At 41.6% G+C, this 26,561-nt stretch overlaps 1 protein-coding gene across 6 annotated transcripts in view; it reads left to right on the plus strand.

Moving 5' to 3' along the window:
• The window catches only part of NCKAP5 (NCK associated protein 5), a 464,916-nt gene that overhangs the window by 393,327 nt on the left and 45,028 nt on the right, over positions 1-26,561 (plus strand). For all 6 annotated transcript variants that reach the window (XM_059727432.1, XM_019480457.2, XM_059727427.1 and 3 more), the window contains 3 exons: positions 17,922-18,236; positions 20,721-20,857; positions 25,415-25,547. In XM_059727432.1, coding sequence (XP_059583415.1) covers positions 17,922-18,236; positions 20,721-20,857; positions 25,415-25,547 — 585 coding nt within the window. The remainder of the gene's footprint in view (positions 1-17,921; positions 18,237-20,720; positions 20,858-25,414; positions 25,548-26,561) is intronic.

A 26,561-nucleotide genomic window follows, 5' to 3' on the forward strand; every position in this document is an offset into this window, starting at 1 on the left:
TCCCTGCCCTAATCCCTACCTTTAACCTCACTGCTCTAAACTTTACTTAGGATCAAGACCAGAGTTTCCAGCATGAATTTCATGCTGCCATACTGATATAGTTCTGCTGCTCTGATCACAGAATCATAGACAATTTGTGTTGGGACTAGAGACCTCAGGAGGTCACATTTAGTCCAGCCCCTGTTCAGAGTAGGACCAGCCCCAGCTAGATCATCCTAGCCAAGTCCTTGTCTAGTCAGGTCTTAAACTCTCCAAGGATGGAGATTCGACAACCTCTCTGGGTAACCCGTTAAGTGCTTTACTACCCTCCTCATGAGAGAGTCTTTCCTAATATCTAACCTACACTTCCCTTGCTGCAACTTGAGACCATCGCTTCTTGTTCTGTTATCTGCCACCACTGAGAACAGTGATCAACCTAACTTTGCTCTTCTCTGATGTTCCTAGGTTTCCTTCTGGAGTTTAGATCTGCAAAAAACAAGCAAAGTTAAATAAATTCATACATCCAGACACAATTCAAAATCTACACTCTTACCCAATGCTTATATAACTTACTCAAGGCCTGTACTAAAGCCTACTGAAGTCAATAGCAGTCATAGCTTGACTCCAGTAGGCTTTGTGTCAGGCTTCCAATCCGAAATGATCTATTATTCCCTTTCCCTCCAAGAAAATGGTTAATTAATATTACATCCCTCATCATTTGAGGAAGTGTTGCAGGAGTTTGTTTTGTTTCTTTTATGCTAAATAAGAGGTATCAGTTTCATGCTTTCCATTTCTGGGAATATAAAGATATTTGTGATGGAAACAAACTCGACTAATGCAGTGAATGCATTAAGCTTGACATGTCATCCTATATGTCCATTAAGTCTGACATATTTAAGTAAATACGTTTTAGATTAGAGAATCCTGAAAACCTGAAGACATGTTAGGTAGAGGCTAAAATGAATTACTGAGATAAAATGAAATCATGTAGCCAAAAATATGGCAGTGAACAAAATTGATCTGTTATAGGCTGATCAATTTTAAAGGCAGCCTAGCCTTTTAGTGAGGGAGGGTGATCACTGTCATGAGCATGGAGTGAGGAAAAAGGGTAATCAATTGTTTGAATGTGGGGTATATTCTTTGACTCCCTCTGATGTGTCTAATGAAGAGCTATCCCCAGCTGATAAAAGTATGTGTTGCCTGCTAATGAAATCCTCTCTTGTCATGAAGCTCAGTGGCTGAGAAAGTAACTTATCACTGTCAGTCTTAATTTCTTTCATCAGCCCATTGATAGAATTTGAGAGGAATCATTTAGCAATCGTCTTATCACTGATATAGGGGCTGATTTGTTCATTTTACACATGATCAGATAAAGGAATGATGTTTGCTTTATCTCCCCCTTCACCACCCAAGTCAAGCTATACAATAGCTAGTCTACGGATGAAAGGTCTAGGTTAGTGGCTGTAAAAACACTAGCAGACAAAACGAGTAGCATTGAATCAATTTCCAATCCGCTTCTCAGGTCTTTGGAATTTACACTCTTGAAGGTGTTGTTTTGATACAAGTAACAATAAGGGGCCAGATTTTCCACAGTTAATTTAGATGCATGAACTGATACCTGCAGTCATGTAGTTACTTGCAACCATGAATTAAGTCCATTTTCAAAAGCCCCAGGAACACAGAGGCAGACAAGGTTCTTTGGGTGAATCTGATATCTTTTATAAGACCAACTTAAATAGTTGGAAAAAAATTTAAGCAAGCTTTTGGGCTTAAAAAGGGACACAACACATTGACCCATCCCCCAGTTCAACGCGTGTGTTCACTGAGTAGAGATTTTGAAATAAGGCTTTCATGTATGAGGCAAATTTACAGCTCGCTCTTCCTTTCTCCCTCACCAGCTTGACTATGCGCCAAATAACTGGATCCCCAATAGCTAAAGCAAGAAAATATTAATAAATGGCAAAAATAAGCTACTTGTCTCTTGCAGCATCAACCCAAACTAGATATTACTCACTAAAGTAATATCCAGGGCCTAGATGTACTCTAGATCAGCACTGTACAACTGGTGGCCTGTGAGTGGTTTGCACATAGCCTTTAGGCTTCTGACGATTTTAGTTCTTCGGTTCCCTACACTTCCCTCCGCAAGTTTTGGTACAGTTCCTCATGGCTATCACATCTCCCTCCATCACCTACTGCTGCGGCTGCTGCCATCACCACCTAAACCCCAGGAGGCTGCTAGTCTCCAGGCTTGTCCTCGCTCTGCCAGCTTCTGCTTCCTGATGCGGCCTTTATGGGGCTGTTTACCCCACAGGCATTCAGAAGTTGACCAACCCTGGTCTAGATTATGTGGGATGGTGTTTCATTGCATCCCTCACTTACCATCTTCTAATAGTACCCTGGCTGTTGTATGACAGTGAAGCCTCTGTGGACACATGCATAGATTCATGGACAGCATGCTGGTAAAAAATGGAAGATGAGTGCTTTCGCCCGCTCTTATGGTCTGAAAGCACCCATTGCCTCTGCTGACTACTTTGAGCTATAGTTCCATGTGCTCCCGTAAGAATTTTCAGAGACAGTGTAGGCAGTCTGGAGGCATAGGACTGTGGAGTGCTGTCATGCTGCCATATGTTGTAGATCTACTGACGTATGTTAATTATGTGGCCAGCAACAGTAAAAAATATGCTGAGCAAAAGGCAGAGATGCTCAGATAATTAAGTGACTCCGGTGATATGTCTCAGATTTCTCCCCTCCTCCACCCCAGCACAGGGTTAACATTAGTTGCTTGTTGCTCTTTATGCTTTTACACGGTTCTCTGAAGTGTTCTTACACCCCAGCCAGCAAACCCTGTACTGCTACCTCTCTTCTCTCTAAAATCTCCTCTTGGTCATTCAAATGACCATGATATGCTGGTTGGCTGTCTCTTTTGAAGAGGAGTGGCTGAACCTAACAGCAAAACAAGGGGTTCATTGGGGATGTCATTTATGTGCACCTCATAGTTTGCACATGCCAAAGCCTTACCAAGCCTATGGGTCTTGCTCATCTTGTATGGATGAGTTCTGTGCCTGTGCATGATTGCCTCCCCAAACGACTGCACTCAGTCTTTTCCTTTGATGTATACACGCACTTTGGACAGCCTTTGGGAATACTACATGCATACACCTCGAACTTACACAGTATTGGAAATTTGGCTTAGATATGAAGCATAGCGCTCATTCAAATGGACTGCCTCCACATCAGACATATTCTGAATTCTTAGGTCTCTCATTTACTTCAAAGGGAGAGCATGTTTTTATTAGGTCCTTAACAAACCAGGTCCTATCCAGCAATGAAACAACTTTAAACTACATTATATGTCTGAGGGACAAATCTACTGTCTTTCTCTGAGACCAAGGCACCCTTGGGGAGAACCAGAAGTAATGGCCACAAACTCCTGGAAGACCAGTTCAAGCTCAGCATTAGGAACAACTTCTTCCAGACTGTGGAATAAGCTCCCTCCAGAGATGGTGCAGTCACCTACCCTGGAAACCTTCAAGAGGAGACTGGACAGTCACCTTGCTGGGGTCACCTGATCCCGCTTCTCTTTCCTGCCTGCTGCAGGGGGGCTGGACCCAGTGATCTTCCGAGGTCCCTTCCAGCCCCTTACAATTTATGAATCTATTACTTCTCTAGCAGTAGAACTAAAAGATCTAGCAGAAGAAGGTTTCCTTTTTTCTTGTGTGTTTTAGTGGACTAAGTTCTTTGCTGAAGAGTGTTTGCAAATGAGTCAACTCTGTCTGTGCTTGGGCACCTTGGAAGGTGGCAGGTACTGTCTGCTGTAGTAGGCCCTTGCGTGTTATTTGGGGCTTGCATACTTTTGTCAGAGATTAATGCTTAAGTGACAGTGTGAAGGGGTCTGTGATCATGGGATGTAGTTTTCTGTGTCCCCTTGTAATTGCTACTCCCATAGTTTGAAGGTGATAGAGAATCTTGTCATTGTGAATAAGAAACTGACATGCATTAGTGTCTCCTAAAATATGTTAGCTTCCTTCCTCAGCCTGCCAAAGACAAATACGTTTTTGTATTTCAAAGAGATAATACACATAGCAGCTGTTTAATTGCCAGTTTTCCTGCAGCACTGCCATAGCCTACTGTTTCTACCTTTCTTTGTTTTTATGGGGAGCCTCAGCTTTTTGGATCAACACTTCCTTGTTAGCCACAATTATTTGTTGGCCACCCAGAATTGCTACATTACGTAACCGAATTACACAACTGGAATGAAGGAAGGGTTGCAGTTGTACAGAGCTAATATTCTGATTACTGTTCTACATACTGAGCATCTGCAACTCTTATTCAGGATATAAATGTTATCTAAACAGTGGCAGATCCCCAGGTCAGGAGCCACCAGAGCTACATAGATTTACTCTATTTTATGATCTGGCCCAACTTCTAGTTTCTGTCATGCATATCAGGGAATATGCCTAATTATCCCAGTTACTTCAAGGTACTTTACACTATTATTTTCCGTATAGATCTGATGTCCTCTTATTTTGCTTTTTAGATTATTGTTTCTGGTTAAGATGTTTTATGGACACATTTTCATCTGCCTGTGTGGAAGTTTAGCTTTGTACTTCCATTAACTATACCTGTAGGGCTGAGCAAATATTGCAAAATGTTTTCCATGAATGCCTGTTCACATTTTATTATAAATTCATTTTGATTGCATCCATGCTGATTTTTTTTTGTTTTCTTTCCACAAATACTGTAGTGAATGGGTTTTAGAAGCATGAATATTTATGAAAAATGGTGACCCATAATGCTCATGTCTACGTGAGCTACTTGAGCATCTGATTCACAATTCTTACTCTTATCTGATTGTTATTTCTATTTCTCATCCACGACCTGTTCCAAATCCAGTTGAAGTCAGTGGCAGATATTTCACTGACTTCAGTGAGCTTTGTGCCAGGCCTCCAAGTAGAAAAGTATTATCATGTAACTCGTAATTAGTCAACCTGGCACAAATTTGAAGCATTCATTATATACTGTCCACAGTATCTACGAGCAAGAAATATTCACTGAAGAAATGTATGCATCATTTTTACTACCAAATAAACTTGAGAATTTCACAACCTATGGACAATTTGCTGCCAAAGAAAAAAGGAAGACAGAACGAAAGGAAAGAAAAAGAAAACAGAATTCATCATATTTATTTATAGTGAATTATGTGTCTGCCTCTAGTTCTTAACAGGCAGAGAGGTATGTTACACTGTTCCCACATGCTCATGCTAATGGTGTTTTTGAAACACCAACTAGCATTTATATTACACGCATTTGTTATGGGAAAAACACACTTTCTGAAAGAAATCAGTATTCATTGTTCTGGCTTTAAATCATCACCATTTGTCACCAACTGCTGCATCCTGCTTACATACAGTTAGCTTTCAGAGACAGTGATTAGAATATCATCTGGTCTAGAGGATCTGAACTTGTGTACTGAAATGAAAAAGATTATAGTTCAGCTGAAAGTCACTCAGAAAGTCTGTGTTAACAAGTTTTTACTTCATTAATTGAGAAAGAAAACCAGTCAGTAGCAGGTATAGATATATATGTAACTCATTATTACCTTTCCTCTTAAGTAAAATCACCCTAAGGGCATTACTAATATAAATTATTTAAAGCCTTGTTAAACAGGGATGTGGCTTCTATTTTGAACATGCTTTATGCTAATAAAAAAGCAGAACTATTACCAAAATGTATCACACATTTTTCTTCTGCATTTGCAAAATTTGGAGCTGTCTATGTGCTACTTTTATAACTGAATCAATGCAACCAACATGCTACTAGGCGCAACAAATACAGTCTTGAGAGTCCTGTCACTGGTGTTGTCCAGTAGAGAACTAAAAATCAAAGGAGGCACCCATAATGGGAAGAAGGCTACATTCCAATTATGAGAGTTTCCGTCAAGAGCATGTAATCAGTGGTTCCTAACCTTTTCAGTCAAGATTACCAGGTTATCCAGGTTAACCAGGTGAAGACTTCAGCTACCAAACCAGCTAGTTTTAAGCTGTATTGGGTGCAATGTAGATGTATACTAAATGGGTGCATTGACATGTGCCATTAAGGCAATATAATAAACCCTAGCACAGTTTGCACCAGAGAAAACTGCTCCTAGGCACAGTGTTTACACGTGCACCTGGGACCACAGCACTTTGAACCTGGGCAGAGCAGCCCTGGCCTCACAGAGAGTCCAGGGGGGTCAGCCCCAGGTTCCTGGTGGTGACATTGGGTGGCAGAGGAGCTGGCTGGGACACAAGGGTGCTGAAGTGTGGAGCTAGGCAGTAGGCATCCCCTGCACTTTAGCAACCTCGTGCCCCAGCCGTGCATTTTGGCAGAGTAAATTACTGCACCCTAATACCAGTGCACATGTAGACTGTGACACTTTACTCCAGAGCTAATTAGTCAACTCTGCAGTAAAGTGCATGTGTAGATGCACCCAATGTCAGATACCAATAGTTTTATCCTCACAACAATCTTGTGCACTGTGGGAGCATTATCCTCTTAAAAATGGAGAACTGATGTATAGCAAGGTAGAAGGGACTACCCGAAGTCACTCAGTAAGCCTGTGCCTGAGGCAGATACTAAATCATCTTTCAGTTTCCTGAGTCCTAGTCCAGTACCTATTTTCTACAGTCTCAGTGAACTGTCACTGATCTTTTCAAAAAATCAAAGGCAACACCTGTGGCTGTCATTACAAACTCCAAGTACTGGAATTTCCCTCAAGAACTCATTATTGGTGACTCTGAACCCATTCAGTTAAGTGTACCATGTGACTCACATGGCCAGTCTCTCTCAGATTGTGGTATTACACATTTGGATCATGGAAGCATGGAAGAACCTCATTTCTGCAATGTAGTAGAAAGAGTCTCTTGCTTCTGCTGCTTGTCTTGGATGCCTCCTGTACATCTGCTGTGAGGATTTATCTTTCTCTTCATCTATTATTCATCCACTGGGAGGGTTTAAGAATGTTTGCAAACGCTTAAGGCCGATTGATAGGTGAGAAGGTATGACCAAGGGGACGTTAGAAGCTTTACCCTGTCCAATGCTTCCTCAAAACATTCCTTAATTGGCCTTACCCACACCTAGTCAGTCCACTTCAGTTTTAAAAATTAGCAACCCCCCTACCTATAGAGCTAGAATTTGCCCATCAGGTAGAAGGCATGGCATGCTGGCAAGACAGAATTTGTTTTCATGTATATAATTATTCAGAAAAAAGAAATATGTTTCCTGTAAGTCATGGTAACTAGTTGAAGGTAGAGCTCATGTGTGGGGGAAGAAGAGGAATAGGTGAAAATGTCCTTATAAACATTTGTTCTTACAGACTCTAGTTTTGTTTCTATTTTGAGTTGCCCCCAAAGTGCCAAGTGCAAGTCACAATACAAAAAAGAGTCAATGGGCTGAAACCCTGCCCTTATTGTTCTCAATGGGAAAAATCCTATTGCCATAAATGAGGCCCACCTTTTCACCATGAACCCTGGCTGGAAGAGCTTACCATCTATCTTGTCATGATTAGAATGGGACATAGTGCTAAATGCTAGGGGAAGTTTCACAAAGGCCAAAGAATACACAACAAAGTGGTTTAGAAAGAGTATTATTACTTATTGCTAATAAAACTATATTGTTTATGTATTGATATAAGCAGATGTGTGTTTTGGGGAGAGATATAAATGAAGACAAGTGGTGGTCTCATGTTTCAGTTCAAGAAGAGCACTCCATGAATAGGAAAAGGTCATGGAAAACAGCATGCAGTCAGCCATGATAGAATTGGACAAGCAGGTTACTGAAGCAAAAAAAAAAGGCTGAACAGGGTAAAGCAACAGAAACAAGGTTGAATAAATAGGGAAGGGCAGGTTAAGTCAGGGGCATATTTTTGTAGACAAATTTTAATTATAAATGAGCCTGAAATCTGACCTTACATTCAAGCAACCCTAAATCTGGACCAAACTCACATGGATATGTATATCCAGACAGTGCTGTACAGGCTAGCGCTGGAACTGGAGGATACAGCTACATCAGCTCAGTGCTGTACTTGAGTTAATTAGCTCAGCTGAGAAGCTGGTCTTAACCCAATGAACTTGGACTGGTAACATGATTGTACTACTGGATTTGGAGCTCCTGTGGGCAGATCAAGTTCAGGTTATCTCTGCACAGCCACAGCACCTTCTGTGCCATATGGACATAGTCTTCAATTCCTCCTTTAAAACTCAGGGCTTGATTCTCCTATGTTCCCTAGTATAAATGAGAAATAACTCACTTTTATTAATGTAAAATATATTGTGATTGAATGGAGAAAATTAGGATCATACAAATCAGGACAACTGTTTATCACTATGACTCTACCCAAGACATTCTCAGCCTTGTCAGGTTTGCAAAAAGGTTGCGCTTCCGATCCAGGGAGTAAACAACCAATGCATTCATCTCTGATTAATTAGATCAAAGGATGGTATAAGCCCAAAAGGAATAATCTACTTTAAAAATGACATTGATTTGGCAGGAGAACATTCACTTTTTGTGGTTGCTTCAGCATTGCAGATGAAGAGAAGGATGTGCAAATAAAGAGATCTGTTCTGCCATCTGTAGTTTAAGTTCTTCCTGCCAATACCACATGTAGCTTAAAGATGTTTATTAACTGGTAACACAATTTTGCATGGACCTATTTACATCACAGACATTATTATAAAAGAAGGACGAGTGATAAATAATAAGCTGGCATTTTACAAAATACTAAAAAAAATTAGTTGTCCACCCTATCCGTCTCATAAGGCAGGTCATATCATCTGCTGTATATGCTACTTTAATTTAAAGAGACAGGATGGAAGTTTCTAATTCAAAGGAGGAATATTTGTTAAACTCTTTCTTCTGGGTTCATTTACTGGTTGGATTATGTCCTCATTTTGTATGCACTCTGGATGAAAACTGTCCTTTCCAGGCAAGCCATTCAAATATTATTTTCCATTCCAAAATTATTTTGAGGACTTAAGTTTAGAGAAACTAAGAAAGGGGTCCTTGAAAATTTTCCAGGCTTCTAACTGATTTTTTAAATATTTTTTTTGCAAAAACTGGTTGCTTTCTGCAGGTTTTTTGGGGTTTTTTTGTCAAAATATTTTAGCCAAAAACTGAAAAGATAGAAGCCCAAAACTTTGTTTTTGTTTTATTAAAACTTGAACATTTCCATAGGAGAAAATGTCAGACTAGTTGTAATTAGGAGCATCATGGCAGATTTTACCTACTTTCATAAAGGGCTATTGAGCTAGGACCCCCTCCCCCCCCACCCCCCACCCCCAAAAAAAACCCCAAACCCAGAACTCTACACAGAAAGTCATCTTTGAACAAAAAAAAACCCTATATTTTCTCTGAACACACATTTTGCAGTTCCTTAGAATATGTTTCTGTTTAATTAAAATTTAAAGGTGGGTTGGCTTCCAATGGTATTTTTAACAATAAGCCACATAGATAAGTCTTGCAGAAAATTTCCTAGCTCTACTACATATAAATACAAACTGAGTATGTCAGTGCTTTGAAATAGATGTTGTCCTCTTGCAATAATAACATTAAGCTAACCAGCCAAACATTTATGTTAACCTTGTGGTTCTATCTGATTGGGAACTGTTGTGATGAGTGAAACATTTCCAGAAATCCCTGACCCTTTTGGCCATGATATTGATAGCTGACAACCCTCTATAGATCGGAGCACAGATCCATACACATATTTGATTATGACATGCTGGAATCTGAAACTAGTTCCATTCAAAAGTTTAAGTCCCTGTCTGCATGCACATCAGGAAACTTCAGTCTGTCATAGTTAGCTTCAAGTATGTGGATGGTCCAGTAAGTTTGAATGAGACTGTGTGCTTAAAGCAAAGCAAGGACTTAACTTGCTGTGCTCAGGGCCTTGTATGCTATACATTTTATTTCAAGTTGAGATGATTCCATGAGTTAAGCAGTCTGTGTTATAGAGCATTATTTTTATTACACCCCCAAACTTGATAATGCTCACAACTCAAAAAGCACTTTAGATTTTTATATATATATATATATATATATATATATATATATATATATATATATGCACATGTGTGTGTGTGTGTGTGTATATATATATATATACACACACACACACACAAACGCACACACTAGCAAATTACCTGTAAAAAATGACTGGGGGGGTTGGGGGGTGGCAAAGCCCCTTCAGTCCCCCTTCAGGACCAACCCTGTCCCCACTGGCAATTTGGGTTCAGGCCACTCCCCCGCCTACCCACCCCCCTCCACAGTGGCTCTGCCCCCTCTTTGGGGCCAGGTTCTTTCTCCCCACCCTCACCCCTGCTGCTTCAGCCTTCCGCCCACGGTCTCTCCCCGCACTCCAGAGCCAGGCCTGTGTCTGCCCCCCCCTGCCTGCCACTATGGGCCCGGGTCTGTCCCCCCGCACCCTGCAGCTTTGGGTCCAGACCTGCTTCCCCCTGCGGCCATTGCCGCACCCATGCCACCACTGCCCCACGCCTCCAGGCCTGGTGGTGGCCACGGGCCTGGGCCCAATGTTGGCCATAGACCCAGCAGTGGTGGCAGGCACAGGCCTGGCAGCGGTGGTGGTGGGCCTGGGCCTGAAGGTAGCGGGAAGCTCAGCAGCGGTAACAGGGAAAGGGCCTGGTGGGGCAGCTGTGGGCAGAGGCTCAGTGCAATGGCTGCAGGCATGGGGTGGCAGCCACAGGGTGGTGGGCGCAGCTACTGGTAACCACCCCCTACATTCTCCTTCCCCCCACCCCCTCCCTGCCGGCTCTTGTTGGGGGATGAGAGGGGGTGCTCTGGCCCCTGGCTCCAAGGACCAGATCAGGGAGGGCGAGGCTAACTCCGGCTCCTGTGCTATGGCAGGGCTCCAGTTCCCGCTGTTCCCCTCTGCTTCCAAGAAGTGATGGGGGGCTGGCCTGCCCCCCACTCAACCTCCGGCCCCTCAGTCCCCACTGTCATGGCAGCATTCTGCTGTCTGTCCTGTCTGTCTAGAGCACTATGATTGGCTGCTGAGACAGCCAGTCAGAGTGCTAATAAAGCGTTATGGACAGACAGACAGACTAAGGCTTTTATAATATTAGAATATATATGTGTACACACACACACACACACACACACACACACACATATCACTTATTCTTTTAAATAGAAGTCTTATTCTGGGAGTCCCCCTCCCCCCCCAATAAGAGTTCTATTTAAAGGAATAAGTAATCTGTTTGTATTATTGAATACTTCCTGAATAGGTCAAGCAGTTGGTCAGGAACTCTATTCATATATGACATTAAAAAATTATGAGTAGAATGTAAATCTTTGCTCTGCCACTTTGGTTGATTGAATGTTTTGGAAAGCGCTCCTATTATTTAAGAGAAATTGTTTTAAAGGTTTGTTTAAAAAAGAAGTATGGCGACACATCCCCCTTAGTAAGAATATTTTCATAAATTATTGAAGCAATGCATCCAAGAAATGGCATTTAAAGGTTTTGTTAGCATATCCATTGCAATTTCTCAATTTCAGACACTTATATGGTCTCTGCAGGTTGAACATTCATTTATGGAGGTTCAATCCAGGCCTGACTTTTAAAGTTACAGAGGCCCTAATTTTACCCAAGTTACTCATAATGGGTAATACCTAGTTTGCAAGCAACTCCACTGAAATTGTTTATTGAGATTACCTGAAATTGGGGATTAAGATGCTACTAAATACACAAGTAAAGGTGACCAAGCATGGTTCTGAATGACCAATTCTTTGCAGACATGTTTTCTTTTCATGCTTAAGAATCCTTATCTGTGCTAAAATCCCTGTTTATATCCATGTGGAATTTTACCCTTAAAAGGACAGGAAGCTCAGGCCTATATATCTGATTGCTGTGGTGCAATCTATTCAATTGTTGTTAATTTCATTTCATTTCATTTTTAATTGATTTTTCTAGCTGTAGGAGAAATAAGAAAACAGTAGATGTGTGAAATGTTTTATGTAAGCCTTCATATAGGGAACATGATATACATTAGATATTTATATATACAACCCAGCAATTTAATGTATGATTAGGTTTATTAATGTGCTGCTGCTATTTAAAAAACTCCAATTTTTTAACATATCTTGTGTTGGGCCTCATGACTGTATAAGGATGCAGAGGTGAAATTATGTGTTCCTGGTTTCCAACCAAGGGTATGCATGATCTTGCTCTTAGTTTTTAAGTAGTATATGAGATATACCAGTGGAACACAGGACTTGCCAGAGTAAGGTCTGCTGAGTTCAGCATCCTGTCTTCAGCAGTGGGCAGTACCAGATGCAGTATTACCAACTCTCATGATTGTTGGTTTTGTTCTTAAAGTCTACACTTCAGGAATGTGAAAAACTTAGCTCTTTCTTCTATCTATCTATCTATCTATCTATCTATCTATCTATCTATCTATCTATCTATCTATCTATCTATCTATCTATCTATCTACATATAGATAAAAGAAAGAGCTAAATTTTTCACATTCCTGAAGTGTAGACTTTAAGAACAAAGCCAACAATCATGAGAGTTGGGAACACTGCAGATGGAAGAGCCCCAACAGCAGAGAGATGCAGGATAGTCCTTACTAACTAAAGATTGGTGCAAATTCAAAGCATGAGCTTGATATCCCTTCCAAAACACTTTTTTTAGGACCCACTCCTGATTCCCCCTCCCCCCCACTAATAGCCAGGGGTTAGGACGGTTGGGAGAGAGGTAGAACTCTTTCAGTATTATGGGCTTTGATTCTGAACTGTTTCATCAGTAGCATGGCAGATGGTAAGACAATATCAATGGCTGCTATTACAAGTAATACCTATGCATTAACTTCACTCTTCCCTGGAGGAAAAACATAAAAAAACAAAACAGAACAAAAACAACAAGCAAGGCACTTGGCATGCTTGCTCAAAAAAATTCCCTAGCCAAAGCAATTAAGTTCAGATATGAGTCCTTTAGGGACATTAATGTTCTGCTGAATCATTTTTCATCTATTGATTATTCCTGTTGCAGCATCAAAAATTTAACTTCTCAGAGTTTAATTATGGACCTTTATTTACATTGTGCAGCATTTACTGATGTGAATTGGCCTACTGAAGCCCCAGTGCAAGGCTGGGAGAACCTGAGATGATTATATCTCGGCTTAAGCAGTCTATTTTGGAAGCCATCCCTGACAAATACTCTTTGGTCCTGCAGCTGTTCCATGGAGGACGTTAAAAGGCCAATACAGTGACGTGTTTGAAATGTATCTAAATAATATTTGTACTAAATAAAATTAGCTTTAGGCTGTAATGTGGCAACACTCATTATTAGTGAAAAATTGGCACAGCATAAAACATTGTGAAGGCCTTTGCCAGATCAAGGGGCAGTATGTTCAAAACAGCAATAACTATGGACAAATTAACAAAAGCAAGTTAAAAGCTGCTCCGCGGTAACTTTCCATGTACCTTGTCTTAGCCTGTGGTAAGTGAAGGCTGGCCCACAGTAAGTTACCAGTCAATGAAACAAGGTAAGTTGCTGTGGTTTAGCTTTCACTTACCAGGTATGGGAAGGTATGTGGACCATTATTATGGAGCATCAGTAAGTCCTTGCCCTGGTTTAAGTCAATGTACTTTGTTCATACCCTCAGCAATTTGGGTTCATAGCTGTTTTGAAAATCTAGTTATAAAAGTTAAAATAGAAGCTGCTGAGTGCTGAGCACTTTTTAAAACCACATCTCAGTTGTGGGTGTTCAGCTTTAAACATCTGCCCTTGAGCTCTTTGGAAAATCTGTTGTTTGATAAGCTGAATTTCTCTACACAAAGACTGCTACATAGACAGTCTCTATGCAAGAAAACAATTCTTGGTTAAAAGCATCCATTCTTTTTCCTTTAATTTATCAGTTTAGGCATTTTTGGTCAGCTCTGAGATCACTCACTTTGAGTCAATTATTTTAGGAACAGCCAGAGATTTTCCATTTTTCAAGAATAATTTTTAACAATCTGTATTGCCCTTAGTATACTTACTTCTCTTGATTATGAGCTGCATCTCTCATGGATCATCCCTAGGTTTTATAAAGTGAGTAATAGAGGAGAGAGAGCCTCTGGCCCTAGATGTGTTCTTTCCAGAAATTTCTCCCAAGATTGTTGATAGTCTTGCATTTTCAATTTGCTTCTTAAAGGTCCCTTTCTCTTTCTTGCATTATTAGCATGTGTTATTTGATTTGCTTCTACTAGTTATCATTTCCATGTGTGTGTTACTATTAGGAAGGAAATGGTATTTGTCTGTAAAACAACTTGACAGTAATGTGCTGCTGTAAAGGGAAAAAGACATTGCAAATTGTGTGCGTCAGATTGCAAGCCCTTAATTTGCAAAATTTGAAAGGAATTTTAGATTAGGTTGTAGGAGCAGGCCTTATAATAACATAAGGGAGGTTTGTTTAAAATGTTTGTGTAGTAAGGTGCCCTCCAGGGCTAGCTGTGAAGCTCCTGGGGTCCCTTCAGCCCTTACTCACTCTGGTCTCTGTGGTCAGTCACCCCTTCATTTGCTTGCCACACCTTAATGTATATAAGGGAGGATTTCCCAATCTGCTCTCATTCTAATGATCACCAGGTGTCTGTGGTCATTGCCTTATGGGCTAATTGCATGTTTTTTCCACCCCTACACTACTCCTCATGCCTTGCAGGTGTTATCACTCACTGATGTTCCCTCTAAATAGCCTGTCTCTGGCTTCTGGACCTCCTGGTCCCACACTCTTGAGCTCCTGCACTTTCTGCTGGGCCCTGCTCTTTTTCTTGATTCCTGCACACCCTCCTGGACCCTTAGGGACCTTTTCCAACCCCTCCTGACTGCTGCTGGCTGTAGTCTCCAAGTTGGCATTCCAGGGCTGCACCCATCCTGTTTAAGAGATGTTCCCACGGTAGCCTCCAGGATCTTACTGCCTATTCCACTCAGGGTCTGGGTTTATATCCTGTCTAATCCCAGCCCTCTCCTAATCAGGTGAGGCTCTCATTAGCCCCCTTTGCCATCTGTTGGGCACTTTCCAGGCTGCCTCTCCTCCTAAAGTGGCCGGTACACTCATCATCCTGCCACAGTTTGATTCTGAAGTTTTCTCTTCTTTTTGTTCTTCCCAGCTTATTCTGTGTCACTGCTAAAAACCTAGGATCATCACCAGGCTTATACTTCTACAGACTATAGCCCCACTTAACCATCACCACTTTTCCAGCCCAAAGGAATTAAGAGAAATCTCTTCTTGTGCCATTATTTCCTTTTGCTGGTAAATGTTGACAGTAAATAAACCACTGTCTACTTATGACCTATTCTAGGGGTAGTCAGCTGGGGATACGCGTACCCCTACGGGCACTTGAAAAGGCCCTAGGGGGTACATGCAGGTAGGTAGGGACAGAGTGCTGCCATGCACTATCCCACACTGCCACGCAGGCACTGCCCACCTGGCTGGATGCAGGGGAGCAAGGGAAACTCTCACACAGTGGCTGCTGCCGCTCTGCATCCAGCCATGTGCCACCCCCTCCCCTCCCCCTCCCCAGTCAAGGTCCGGCTGCATGCCACCCACTGCTTGGCAGCCAAGGACACAATGCTCCGCGTCCAGCCACCAGGGCATACAGTGATTCAAAAAGGTTGAAAATCCCTGACCTATTCAATGTCTTCCCCCTGACAGCAGGGAGCAGAAGGCAAGGAATGAACTATAGGATTTGACCTTCCTTTACATTAGTCTAATATTTTCTAGGAAAAATCCAAAGAATTCTCAGGAATTATTTTATTGTTGCATGAAAAAGAGGAAAATGCAGAGAGGATGGTTCAGTGGTTAACTTGCTCACCTAAGACTAGTGACCTGAATTCATTTCCCTGTTTTGCCACACACTGTATATGGCCTGTGGCAAGTCATGTAAGATATATCTAGACAGCTGTATATAACTTACAATAGAATATAACTTGAAGGCCACCGATATACCTTATCATGTTCCAGGTAGTCTGCACTGCTCTGGGCAGACTACTTCATAAACCAGGAGCAGCGTAGCTGCATCCACACAGTACTTTAGCAGAAGGAAAGGTTTATTCCTTATTAGCAAGAGGATGGGCTAATTGGCGCTGTCGCACATCTGTGGCAATTACATGGATGCACAGTTTCCAATTTAGGGAGCAGCCCTTTTGGCACAAAGCAGTTTTTTTAAAGGTGCCAATCTGAAGTATGGTAAGTTTACTATACAGAGATAGCCTTATTCTCTCACTGTGCCTCAATTCTCTCTTGTAAAATGGGGATAGTGATTCTTCCCTACTACACAGGAATGTCATGAGGGTAAATACATTACAGACTGTGAAGGGCTCAAATCCTGTGGTAATAGGAGCCATTTAAGTACAGTAGCTAGATGGATGAATGTTTTAGTTCCTTTACAAAAAACTGAACGCATAAAGAGCAACTTAATTTTGAGTGTGTGTGTGTGTGTATAAGTCCTTGGATCCTTATCAGATTTGGTCCATTAAGATGAATGTGTCAAATAAAAACAGTTGTGTTAATTTCATTACATCAGAAGGCAAAAGCAAAATCTGTAAGAGAGAAATATTTTCAAACCTCAAGGAGAGTATTAGAAATGCTGCAGAGGAAAAATAACAGCAAATGACTTGCCAGAGCATGGCTAACTATAACAGAGTTAAATAACAAATGGGGATATCATAAAGAGATCAATACATAGAAGCATAGAAAATAGAGATGGAAAAGATCTATTGGGTCATATTGTGCATCTCCTGCCAGGATACAATTGTTCTCTATAGTATATTCTCAAATTCTTTATCCAGTCTAGTTTTAAATTGCCCAGGCAATGGGACTTCGACTACTTCCCCTGGGAGTCTCTGTCACAGCTTGATAGATCTCATTGTCAAGAGATGTTTCCAGATATTTAACCTAAATTATACTCAGTTTCAAGCCATTAGTGCTAAAGTTTCCTCCTTGGTGTTTATATCCTTGAAATATATGCAGATTACCATCATAACACTTTCAGTGTTGTTTGGGAAACCTAGCTGTGTTTCTACTGTACAAGGCAAAGGGATGTGTATGTATGAATAGACAGTGAAGGGATAGGATTGTACTCTTAAATACCATCCTCAAACAGAGCATCCACAGTTGCGACCGCCTTCACTTCATGGCAGATGCAGAGCCTTCATGGCAGGGCAGATGACCCTGGGCACAGCACTGCACTGCCATGGTTATGCTATTCCAGTACCTGGGATAATTCAGGTATCTACGCGGCACTGCATTCCTCAGTTGAGATGAACTGAGCAGGGATATGAGCCATGCTGTTGTTGCTCTGGCAGGCATGGGTGAAGGCCAGATTCTGATCACCTGCCAGAAGAGATGGTTGTCTTTTGGGAGAGTTATTTGAGCACAGCCTGCCCCTCCTACATACGTTAGAGCCATGGTTTGGATAGTGGCTGGGAGGGAAAGCTTTATCTTTTGTTTTTTTACTGTTTCTTATAAGTCTGCTCTTAATTTCCTGAATATTTTTCTCTGAATTCTCTCCAGCCCTTTATAATGAGCCACTCAGAGAATTTCATAGCAACCCTCAAGAGCAACAATTAATTTCTAATACATGATCTTTTTAAACGCCACGATGACAGGAATCCAAGTCATGCCACTTTGAATGTTTTGGCACTTGTTTATTGTTTGATAGTACTTTTAATTATATCTCAATGTGATGTTTTGCTGTGTTTAATTAAATAGATGTTTCATGCCACAGCACTAGAAGTTACAATTACATTTACAATTAACACTATGCTGGCTAAATGAGAAATATTTTTCTTCTTTAAAAACCTCCCCTCAAGATGTCTTTTTTCCCCCCATCATTCCTTTCACTGTTTTTAAATGCTAGCAAATCCTTGAGCTCCAGCCCCATCACATCACTTTTCTGTACCTTAGAATCTTGCTGCCAGATGAGAACTTTGGACAGTGGGATTGGGACCTTCCCTCTCCCAGACTCAGGGAACCGGTCAACGGCCCGACACGTTTCTAAGCAAGAATCGACCTTAGAAACTGAAGTCTTCACGTCTCCTGAGGAAGTCCTTCCTTCAGCTCCTTCAGTGAAAGCCAAAACTCTCGAGCGAGAAGTGCCTTCCACGGCTAAGAGCCAGGGATCTGTAGAAAGCATAATTAGTCATTCAACATCTGATCCTACCATGACAGCCAAAAATATACGACCTTTTCAAAGTCGCCTTCCAAAACCAGCCTCCTCAGGTAAAATGCCAATTACATTGGAAATTAGATTCTTTCTGTCCTAACATCTGTTTCGATTAGCAGAAGTCCTGTAATAATGACATTAGATAACAGGCAATGTTAAGCAGGTATCGGAAAAGATTCCTTATGTGAATACATAAGATTAACAAGTTGGTGACCTGAGCTGTGTGGAAAATTTGTTACGCATAGTGCTTATCTTATCTGAGAGAGAAAAAAAATGTATAAAATATTAAATCCCTTCCCAAGAAACAATATTTGAGTAAAAACGTAGGGCAGGCCTGACAGTCGGCTTGAAAAAGAGCGGTGGATATTCATCAGCTTTCAGGAATAGTCTCTAAATTTGCTGCCAGGAATAAAGAAGGGTCATGTTGTGATATTAAAATGTGAAACGACAAAAATAGACTTGCTTTCAAAATTGAACTTGGACTACATTGCAATTTGGACTCAGCGCATAAATTTGGTATCAATGAATGGTTGGTGATAACCATAAACGTTAAGTCTTGTGATAAGTTGCTGGATTGTACAAACATATGGATTTACAGTAACATAAAACATGCATTTTAATGTAGCAGCTGAATGTGCATAAACTATTAACATATAAAACAATTGTCAACAAAGGAATAAGAGGCATGTAAAGGTTCCACTACAGTGCACATACGCATATAGTGTAAGAGCGAGGTTGTAGCTGTGATGGTTCAGAAATTATGTGAGGCAAAGATTTCTTAGGTGATATCTTTTATTGGCCCAGCTATATAGTTGGCCCAATAAAAGATATTACTCCAAAAAAAATTCTTGCCTCTCACATGCATATACACACACAGAGCTTTACGTGTGCACATAATTTACTGTAGCAAACAGTGTGTATGTGTGTTTAATAACTAACTTCTGTTCCTTTACTAGTGATTTAATTAATTAACAGAAGTTAATTTTCCAGTACAATATTATTTATTTCTTTGTATCACGTTCATTTCAAGATTGGGGGGTTATATTCTTCAAAAATGAATATAAACTCAGAGGAAGTATCAGCTTCAAAAAGTTTCCATTTAAAAAAATACAAGGAAGCATGTGCGTGCGTACGTACACACACACACACACACACACACACACACACACACACACTGCATGGATTAGCTTTTAGATGATTTTTTTAGCAGTTTGTTAGAGTAAAATGTTTGTGGCAACTATGAGCTGATCCTAATGTATTTGACTTGCATGTGTCATTTCGATCTGCACCACACTGACAAAGAAATTCTGTCCCCTGAAGCTGTGAGGCTACACAACAGATTCAGCTTTATGTAAGGACACCAAGCGTGTGTTCCACTAATGAACTGATATTTAAACTGAACCTAAATGTGAAAAAGCTCCTGTTATACATTCATGAGAATTTACAAAAGAGCCATTCTAATTAAACAACTTGGAATTTAGTTGATTTAGGAATATTCCCAGTCCTGAAATGCAGTGGTATAATAGAGTGCAAACACACATCATAGGCTTCATTTCAAACCCACTGGTCATTTTGCATCAAACCTAAATAAAAGATATTTTTAATACATACTATTTTTGAAATAAATGTACTGTTAATTAATGGCACAGCTGAGAGAGAGTCAGAAGAGAAATCTTAGTTATAGATTATATGCTACATGCTTGAATAGCCACATGTGTGACCTCAATTCAGCAGGGTGCTATGGAGTAGACTCCATGATTAAACACTGTCATTATAACAAATTGAATAGAAACTGCAAGCATTGAATTGCTTCATAAGAAGTTGGTAGCAGTAAGATTGTTCTGATCTTAATGCTAATATTCACAGCACCAACCTTTTAAGGTTTGTATCTTAATTAAAATGTCATGAAGAGATGTAAAAAAAAAAACTACCCAGTATACATCAGATGGTGAGGTCAACTCATTCTTTCCTGGAATATTTTCATCTGACCCTTCTTCCTCTCACTTCCTCTCCAAAATCACAACTCTCGTTTTGCTCCACAATGCGCTGTTTATTTTCTGACATTTTAGTTGTATGTAGTATCAACTTAGTAAATAAAAAGACTAGTTGATTTAGAAAATTTCTCCTAGGAAAGTATCAGGTCTTTTTATTTTTGTTTCAAAACACGAGTTTGCTTTATTCCTGTCTGTCAGAATACAAACAGAACCGATCCTACAGTGTTATCTAGGAAACAGGTATTGCATTTTGTTTCTCATTTGAAAAGCATTTATATTTTAAGACTCAAAGAGGGGATTTAAACTACATCTTTCTCCCCTTCTCTTGCTCTTGGGAAATTAGATTAAACTCGTCCACCTTACTCACAATAAATTTTCTGTATTATACAAGTTGTCCTACGGAGGTGAAAGTGTATTTGACTGACATAAAAGTATCAGAATCTGGCCCCAATTTGGACACAGGATCACACTTGCACAAAACCAATCATTACTGTTAATGCAATGACAACTAGATCTGGAATTTAAATCATCTCTTTTTAAAATCAGGAATGATTAACTTAACAAAGCAAGATGGACAAGAACAGAGTTCTGTATCTTCAGCATCATTAGAGCAGACCGAAAAACCGGTGGAAACCAAGAAGATTCTTCCAGACTGGACCAGCAAGAAAACTACTAAATCAAAGGTATAAATTAAAATGAATGCTCTAGTAGCATTTTATTCGATACACTATAATCTAAACACAGCATTTAACTGTAGAGTCAAAAATTGCTAACAGTTTTTAATACAGTGAACAATTAACAATCTAATAATAATGATAATATTTACCACACATTCTCTCATACCATGTTCCCCCGTAAGACATGCACCTTGTTTTTGGAAGGTAGAACAAAGAAAAAAAGATTTTTCCAGAGTCATGGCCTAATATGTGACAGAGATTAAGTCTTCTTGGATAATGTCCAAGAAGTGGGGCATCCCAGGAAACAGTCTAAAGACCCTGCTACACATGCAAATTAAAGCTTGACACCTTTTTGAGGTCTAACTTTTTATTGCGTGATACGTACTGTACACATATAGCTGGTCTCAGGGTAACTGCACATTTAACCAGTTACTTGTACAATACCTGTAACATGTAGAGGGGTCCTAAGTGAGGCAACAGAATTTCCTGATATGGCTGGACATCTACAAGGCTAGGTCTGAGACTCTTGCAAGGGCAGTAACAAGGCTGTTACTTCTTTACAGTGAATGAGTCTTATTATAAGTTCCAGTAAATAATAATAATCAACCCAAACCACAGTCCTCATCAAGATCCTACTGAGTGCATATAGAGCTCACTTGCTGTGAGCTAACGCAATTGCTGCTTACAGCAAAAGATACAGTGCTCACCCAATAGCTACTACAAATTCCTTAGCAGCTATAAGAGCGTTAACACTGGATTGAAGGGCTTCTGCTTGCTAGGACCACAGAGAAGTGGCAGGCATTTTGTTAGTGTTAGAACACAGTGTCTGCATACTTCTATACTTCCGGTTTTCTAATCCAGTTAAGAAAAATCAGTTTTCCCACTTAAGACATGAAGCTGAATTTTGGAGGGCTGATAGGGGAGAAGGCATGGGTGGTATATGAATATATATGGTACTTAGCACATTTCATCAGAGGACTTCATTTTTATTGTTAATTCTACAGTCCACAAAGGTATGGTAGGTATCTTGTGTCATGCTTAACAAACATTCATTAATTGAACATTATCCCTAGGCATTTTGTAGAGGTCAAGATACCATAACAAGATACACTGTTTCTTTAAGGCTAGGTACAGACATTCAGAAAGCCCAAACCTGAATTGATTCAATCTCTAACCTGCAGAGATTGATTCACTCTCTAACTGGCACATCTTTATCTAACCTGCATAGATTGAACTGATCTGCAAGTGAACAGGCATTCATTTTTTATTCTGGAAATGCAGGCATATGCCTGCAGTGGCTCAGGCCAGAAGCCAGGGACACTAGAGCATGCCCTCCTTTCCCTTCCACACCAGCCACAAGGCTGGAGGGAAGCTGACCTGGAGAGGTATGGCAAGGCCCTGGCAGGCTGCTCAGGATAACTGGGGAAGGGTTTAAACCCCTACCCTGGCCTGCAGGAACTCCACTGGGGTGTGCCTGGAGGGGAAGGGAGAAGCAGCCCCTGCCAGGTTTGTCCCCCGGGGGGGAGGGGGCACGGCCAGACACCAGCCCAGGCAGCACCTCAGGGAAATCAGGAGCAAGGAGGTGTATTAAATTCCCCTGTCTAAGGCAGAGGGGAAGGGGGAATCCCTGCTTAGCAGGGAGTGGTGAGGGAAGGGAGGAAGGGGAGCAGGGGGAAGCCAGGCAGATGCCTGCAGTCTCTGCCAGATCTCCAGCAAGGGAGCAGAAGGGAGGGGGCCAGCTCTGCTGTGGAGCAGAGAGCCCTGCCCAGCCCAACCCAGAGAGCATGCCGGGATGCTGGGGGTGTCTGGTTTAACTTAAACCAGCAAGGGGTCTGGGACGGATATTGCATAAGTCAGTTTGACCCAAATCAGTTAAGTCTGATATTACATTCAACCAGGTTGATCTCAAACCGGTTTCAGCCATTTTCAAACTAGTTTATGTGCACTGAACATCTGTTCTGTTATAGGTTTAAACCAATTTTGGATCACTTAAATGGTTTATGTGTATCTGTCCCTCACCTAAGAGTCTGGCTCCCTTTGTTTTCTTTTAGAGAGTTAGGCCTGTTTTTTCCCCAGGTCTAGCTCTGCTTGTTTACGTGAAATGAGTGTTTGGCATAGATGTGATATGAAATTAAGGTGAAAGGGGAAAGCTCTTCTTTTGTTTTCTGCCTTTTCTTTTGATGAGTCCCTGCAGTGACCTGTCTTTCAGTCCTTCCCTGAAAACTACAAAAAGAACAAATTGTCAAAGACGCACACCTCTGAACACCTTAGCATACACATGCATCTATGGAAAAACTACCCTTGATGGCTGCCAGGCTCCTCTTCCCTAGAAGAGCCACATCACCACGGCTGGTTGGACACACAGAGAGGGTGGCAGTGGCCATGGTTAACAAGTAAAAAAAAAATCCTCCCTGAAGAAAGGGAATAATTAGGCAGTTCTGCTCCAGAGCTGGCCAGCAACCCTCACATTGTTTATATTCTTCATACCATGCTGTAATTTATGCGTTCTTCTATGTTTCCATATGGTGGAGCCTGGAGTTTTTTGCGGGGTGGTGGGAGGGAACAGGGGTTTACTGAAGCACTTTTTTCTGTTAAATCAGCCCAAACTCCTACACAGACCTAGAAGGGTTACGTGACTTGCTTTGTGTCACATTGGCAAGGCAGCTACAGACCTTGATTGGAGTCCAGAGCTGCTGACTCTCCCTCTGATGCTTTTGTCAGTAGAGCATGTTTCTTATCAGATGAGTAGCTGCTATTTTGAATTTCTCAGTGCTGCATGGGGAGATTCAGAGCTACTGTAAAGTGTTTTTTTTTTCTAATAGGTTTAAGAGTACTGGGAAAATGGGGTTTGAGTTCAGGTGATTATTGTACTTGTGAATCCAATTTTTTGACAGATAATCAGATCTCCAAGCAGAAATATCAGATGTGGCTTCCTTCTTTCTAGTTCCTGGGTTTCACCTGCTGAGCTGCTGCCATTGAACTCTTGCATCTTCAGCCCTTTTCATTTTTCATTTTTTCATTCCTTTTAAAAAAAAAAAAATTATTTTATTTTTTTACTTCCAGAGGGACCCATTAAGTTTTGCATGAGAAACTTTACTTGTAGAGTCAAAAGACAGGTAGCCAATTGTGGAGTCATAGGGAGAAAAAAATTTGGGGGGGGGGGTGAGTGCATGCATGCATGCACACCCCCTCCCACAGCAAGTAAGTCTGTGGGGAAAGGGCTGGGGAGGGCAGATCGAGGCCTCACCCCACACAGCTGGGGTGGGGCACGGGACAGATCATCTGGGGGGTGGCCAGGATGGGGGGGTGGCTCCCACCACTGCACACACCCCTGGAGGCAGGGGGGACATGTGCCCCCAGGTCTACATGGGGCAGGGTGGGGTGCAGCTGCAGACAGGAGCCACTGCACTCACACCAGGAGGCATGGGGGGCATGTGCCCCCGGGTCTACATGGGGCAGGGCAGGCTGCAGCTGCAGACAGAGGCCAGGACAGTGCCAGGCTCTTCCTGGCAGGGGGGAGCTGGACTGGGCTGTGCTCGGGACCGGCGGCAGGAGCAGTGCTGGGAGCGGGGGTTACAGTGAATTTTGGGGTGGCTGCATCCCCCACCCGTCCATAGCCCTGCTCCCAATGCCGTCACCACGCTACCCGAGCATAGCCTGACCCAGTTCCTCCCCCCCAGGAAGAGCCTGGCACAACCCCATCCCCAGTCCGCGTCTAAAGCCCATCCTGCCCTAAGCAGGCAACCACCCCCCATGCTTCCTGGGGTGTACGTAGCAGCAGGAGCCACTCCCCCCAGATGAGTCGCTCGCAGCTCAGTCCCACGCCCCACCAGCTGTGTAGCGCCCACCCCAGACCCATTCCCTCCCCACCCCTGCTGCAGCTGCCAGAAGCCCACAGCCAGGCTGCCCTGCATCCCTACCGCTGCCCTGCATTTGTGGGGGGCTAAGCCCATTAGCCCCCACCCTTCTGCTGCCTATGTGTGGAGTTTATTCTTTCCTCTATGGCCCTTCCAAATGCCAGGGGCAGGAAAGGGGACAGGACTTTTTGATGGCTGTTTTGGGCAGAAGTACAAAAACCAAGCGTGTTTTAGGCTGGTCATTCTAAATCATTGTCTGTAACCCCTTTGCACTGAACTATCTCATCACGCACTTTGTGAAACCCCTGCATGTTATCGACTTGCTAGCTTAGAAATTTTTTAAAGATTTTAAAATTGTACTTGATGGCTACTATTTACTATGAGCACACGTAAATAAATAATCTGCAGAAAGTTCATAGCCTTGAAGCAGTTTTACAGAGGGAAAGACAGTCACAGAATTGGCTATGTATCAGCAGGGACTTAGCAGGACAATAATACTGGTAATCTCCTATGTTGTAAGGAGTTTGATTCCTTGCTCCGTGATAAGTTGATGCAGTTAAATTAGTAAATCAGCTTTCTTTTTTCCAATTGAACTATCTGCATGCACCAGGTGATGACTGCAAAATGTTCTCTTTCCTATCAACATACTTGATTATTGGGATGAGCATGAGCTACCTGATTAATTGTAATGCTGTTATTTGTACAGGACAGAACGCTGCGAGTGTGCACGTACTCTGCCAGCAGCAACTCTGACACTGAGACAGAGACAGAGTATGAAACAAATGAGTTTGGAACCGAAGAGGAAAAGTTAGTAGAGTTAACACAGAACAACAAACAAGGTAATTGAAAATTTGTACATGGGAATTTATAGTTCTCATCCTCATCTTGACTGCAGCTGATTGTGTCTTCCTTTGTGCTGTATATATCTTGTTTCCACTTTTTAACTCCACATCTTTCTTCAGATCTAATTTTCCATTGTGTACTTTTTATTGTATATGAACATCATTTTTTTTTCTCTTTCTTTCTTGCACCTTTTTTTCTCATCAGGAGCCTACCTAAGTCTAAGGATGTATTCATATATCCCTATAGTGCAACTAAAAGTCTTCAGTTGCATTATTGCAGCAATAAAGAAGTGACTATAAAGAACTTTTTAAAAATTCTTTGGTATGTTAAAATAAACCAGTGATCAAGGCCATAGTTTGGAAACCTCCCTATTATAGCAGTACTGGTTATGCTGGTATAGTTAAGCCTTCTCGTTAAATATTGCCACTTTCTGAGGACAGTACTCAGTTGCTGGAATTCACTGGGAATAGCAATCTAATAAAAACCTCAAAAGTGAATTTCTTGGGGTAATTTATTTATTTATTTATTTATTTATTGTAGTGGGCTGTCAAGCTTAGAGGCTACGGTCCTCACTTAAGCACCAACAGCATTTTTACACATGTAGCCACCGCAACACCAAGCGCTTTGAAAAGTGCCCGGTGCTGTGACACTTGCAGTGGTATAAGCGGAGAAATCGCATCAGCACTGAGAAAATGGCAGTGGCGTGCTTTTGAACTAAAACGCCCCACTGCCATTTTCTGTGCACTAATGCACATTTCACCACTTTTTACAAGTGCACACAGCACAGTGCAGTTCACTTCAGCTGGCGTGCGGAGCAGACTCGATTAAACGGCAGATCTCTGGTCCATCATGGGAAAAAAAGTATGTGTATAAATGCCCCCAAATAGGAAAACCATCAGCATTATTAGTACAAGTTACCCTACAGCGTAGTTTAGTTTCTCTTATGGAGAGTATTCCCTGCATCGTTAAGAGTGCAATCAGGGTCCATTCAGTCCTTGACTTCCTCGCCA

The sequence above is a fragment of the Alligator mississippiensis genome, chromosome 4 (genome assembly GCF_030867095.1).
Source record: "Alligator mississippiensis isolate rAllMis1 chromosome 4, rAllMis1, whole genome shotgun sequence".
NCBI lineage: Eukaryota > Metazoa > Chordata > Crocodylia > Alligatoridae > Alligator > Alligator mississippiensis.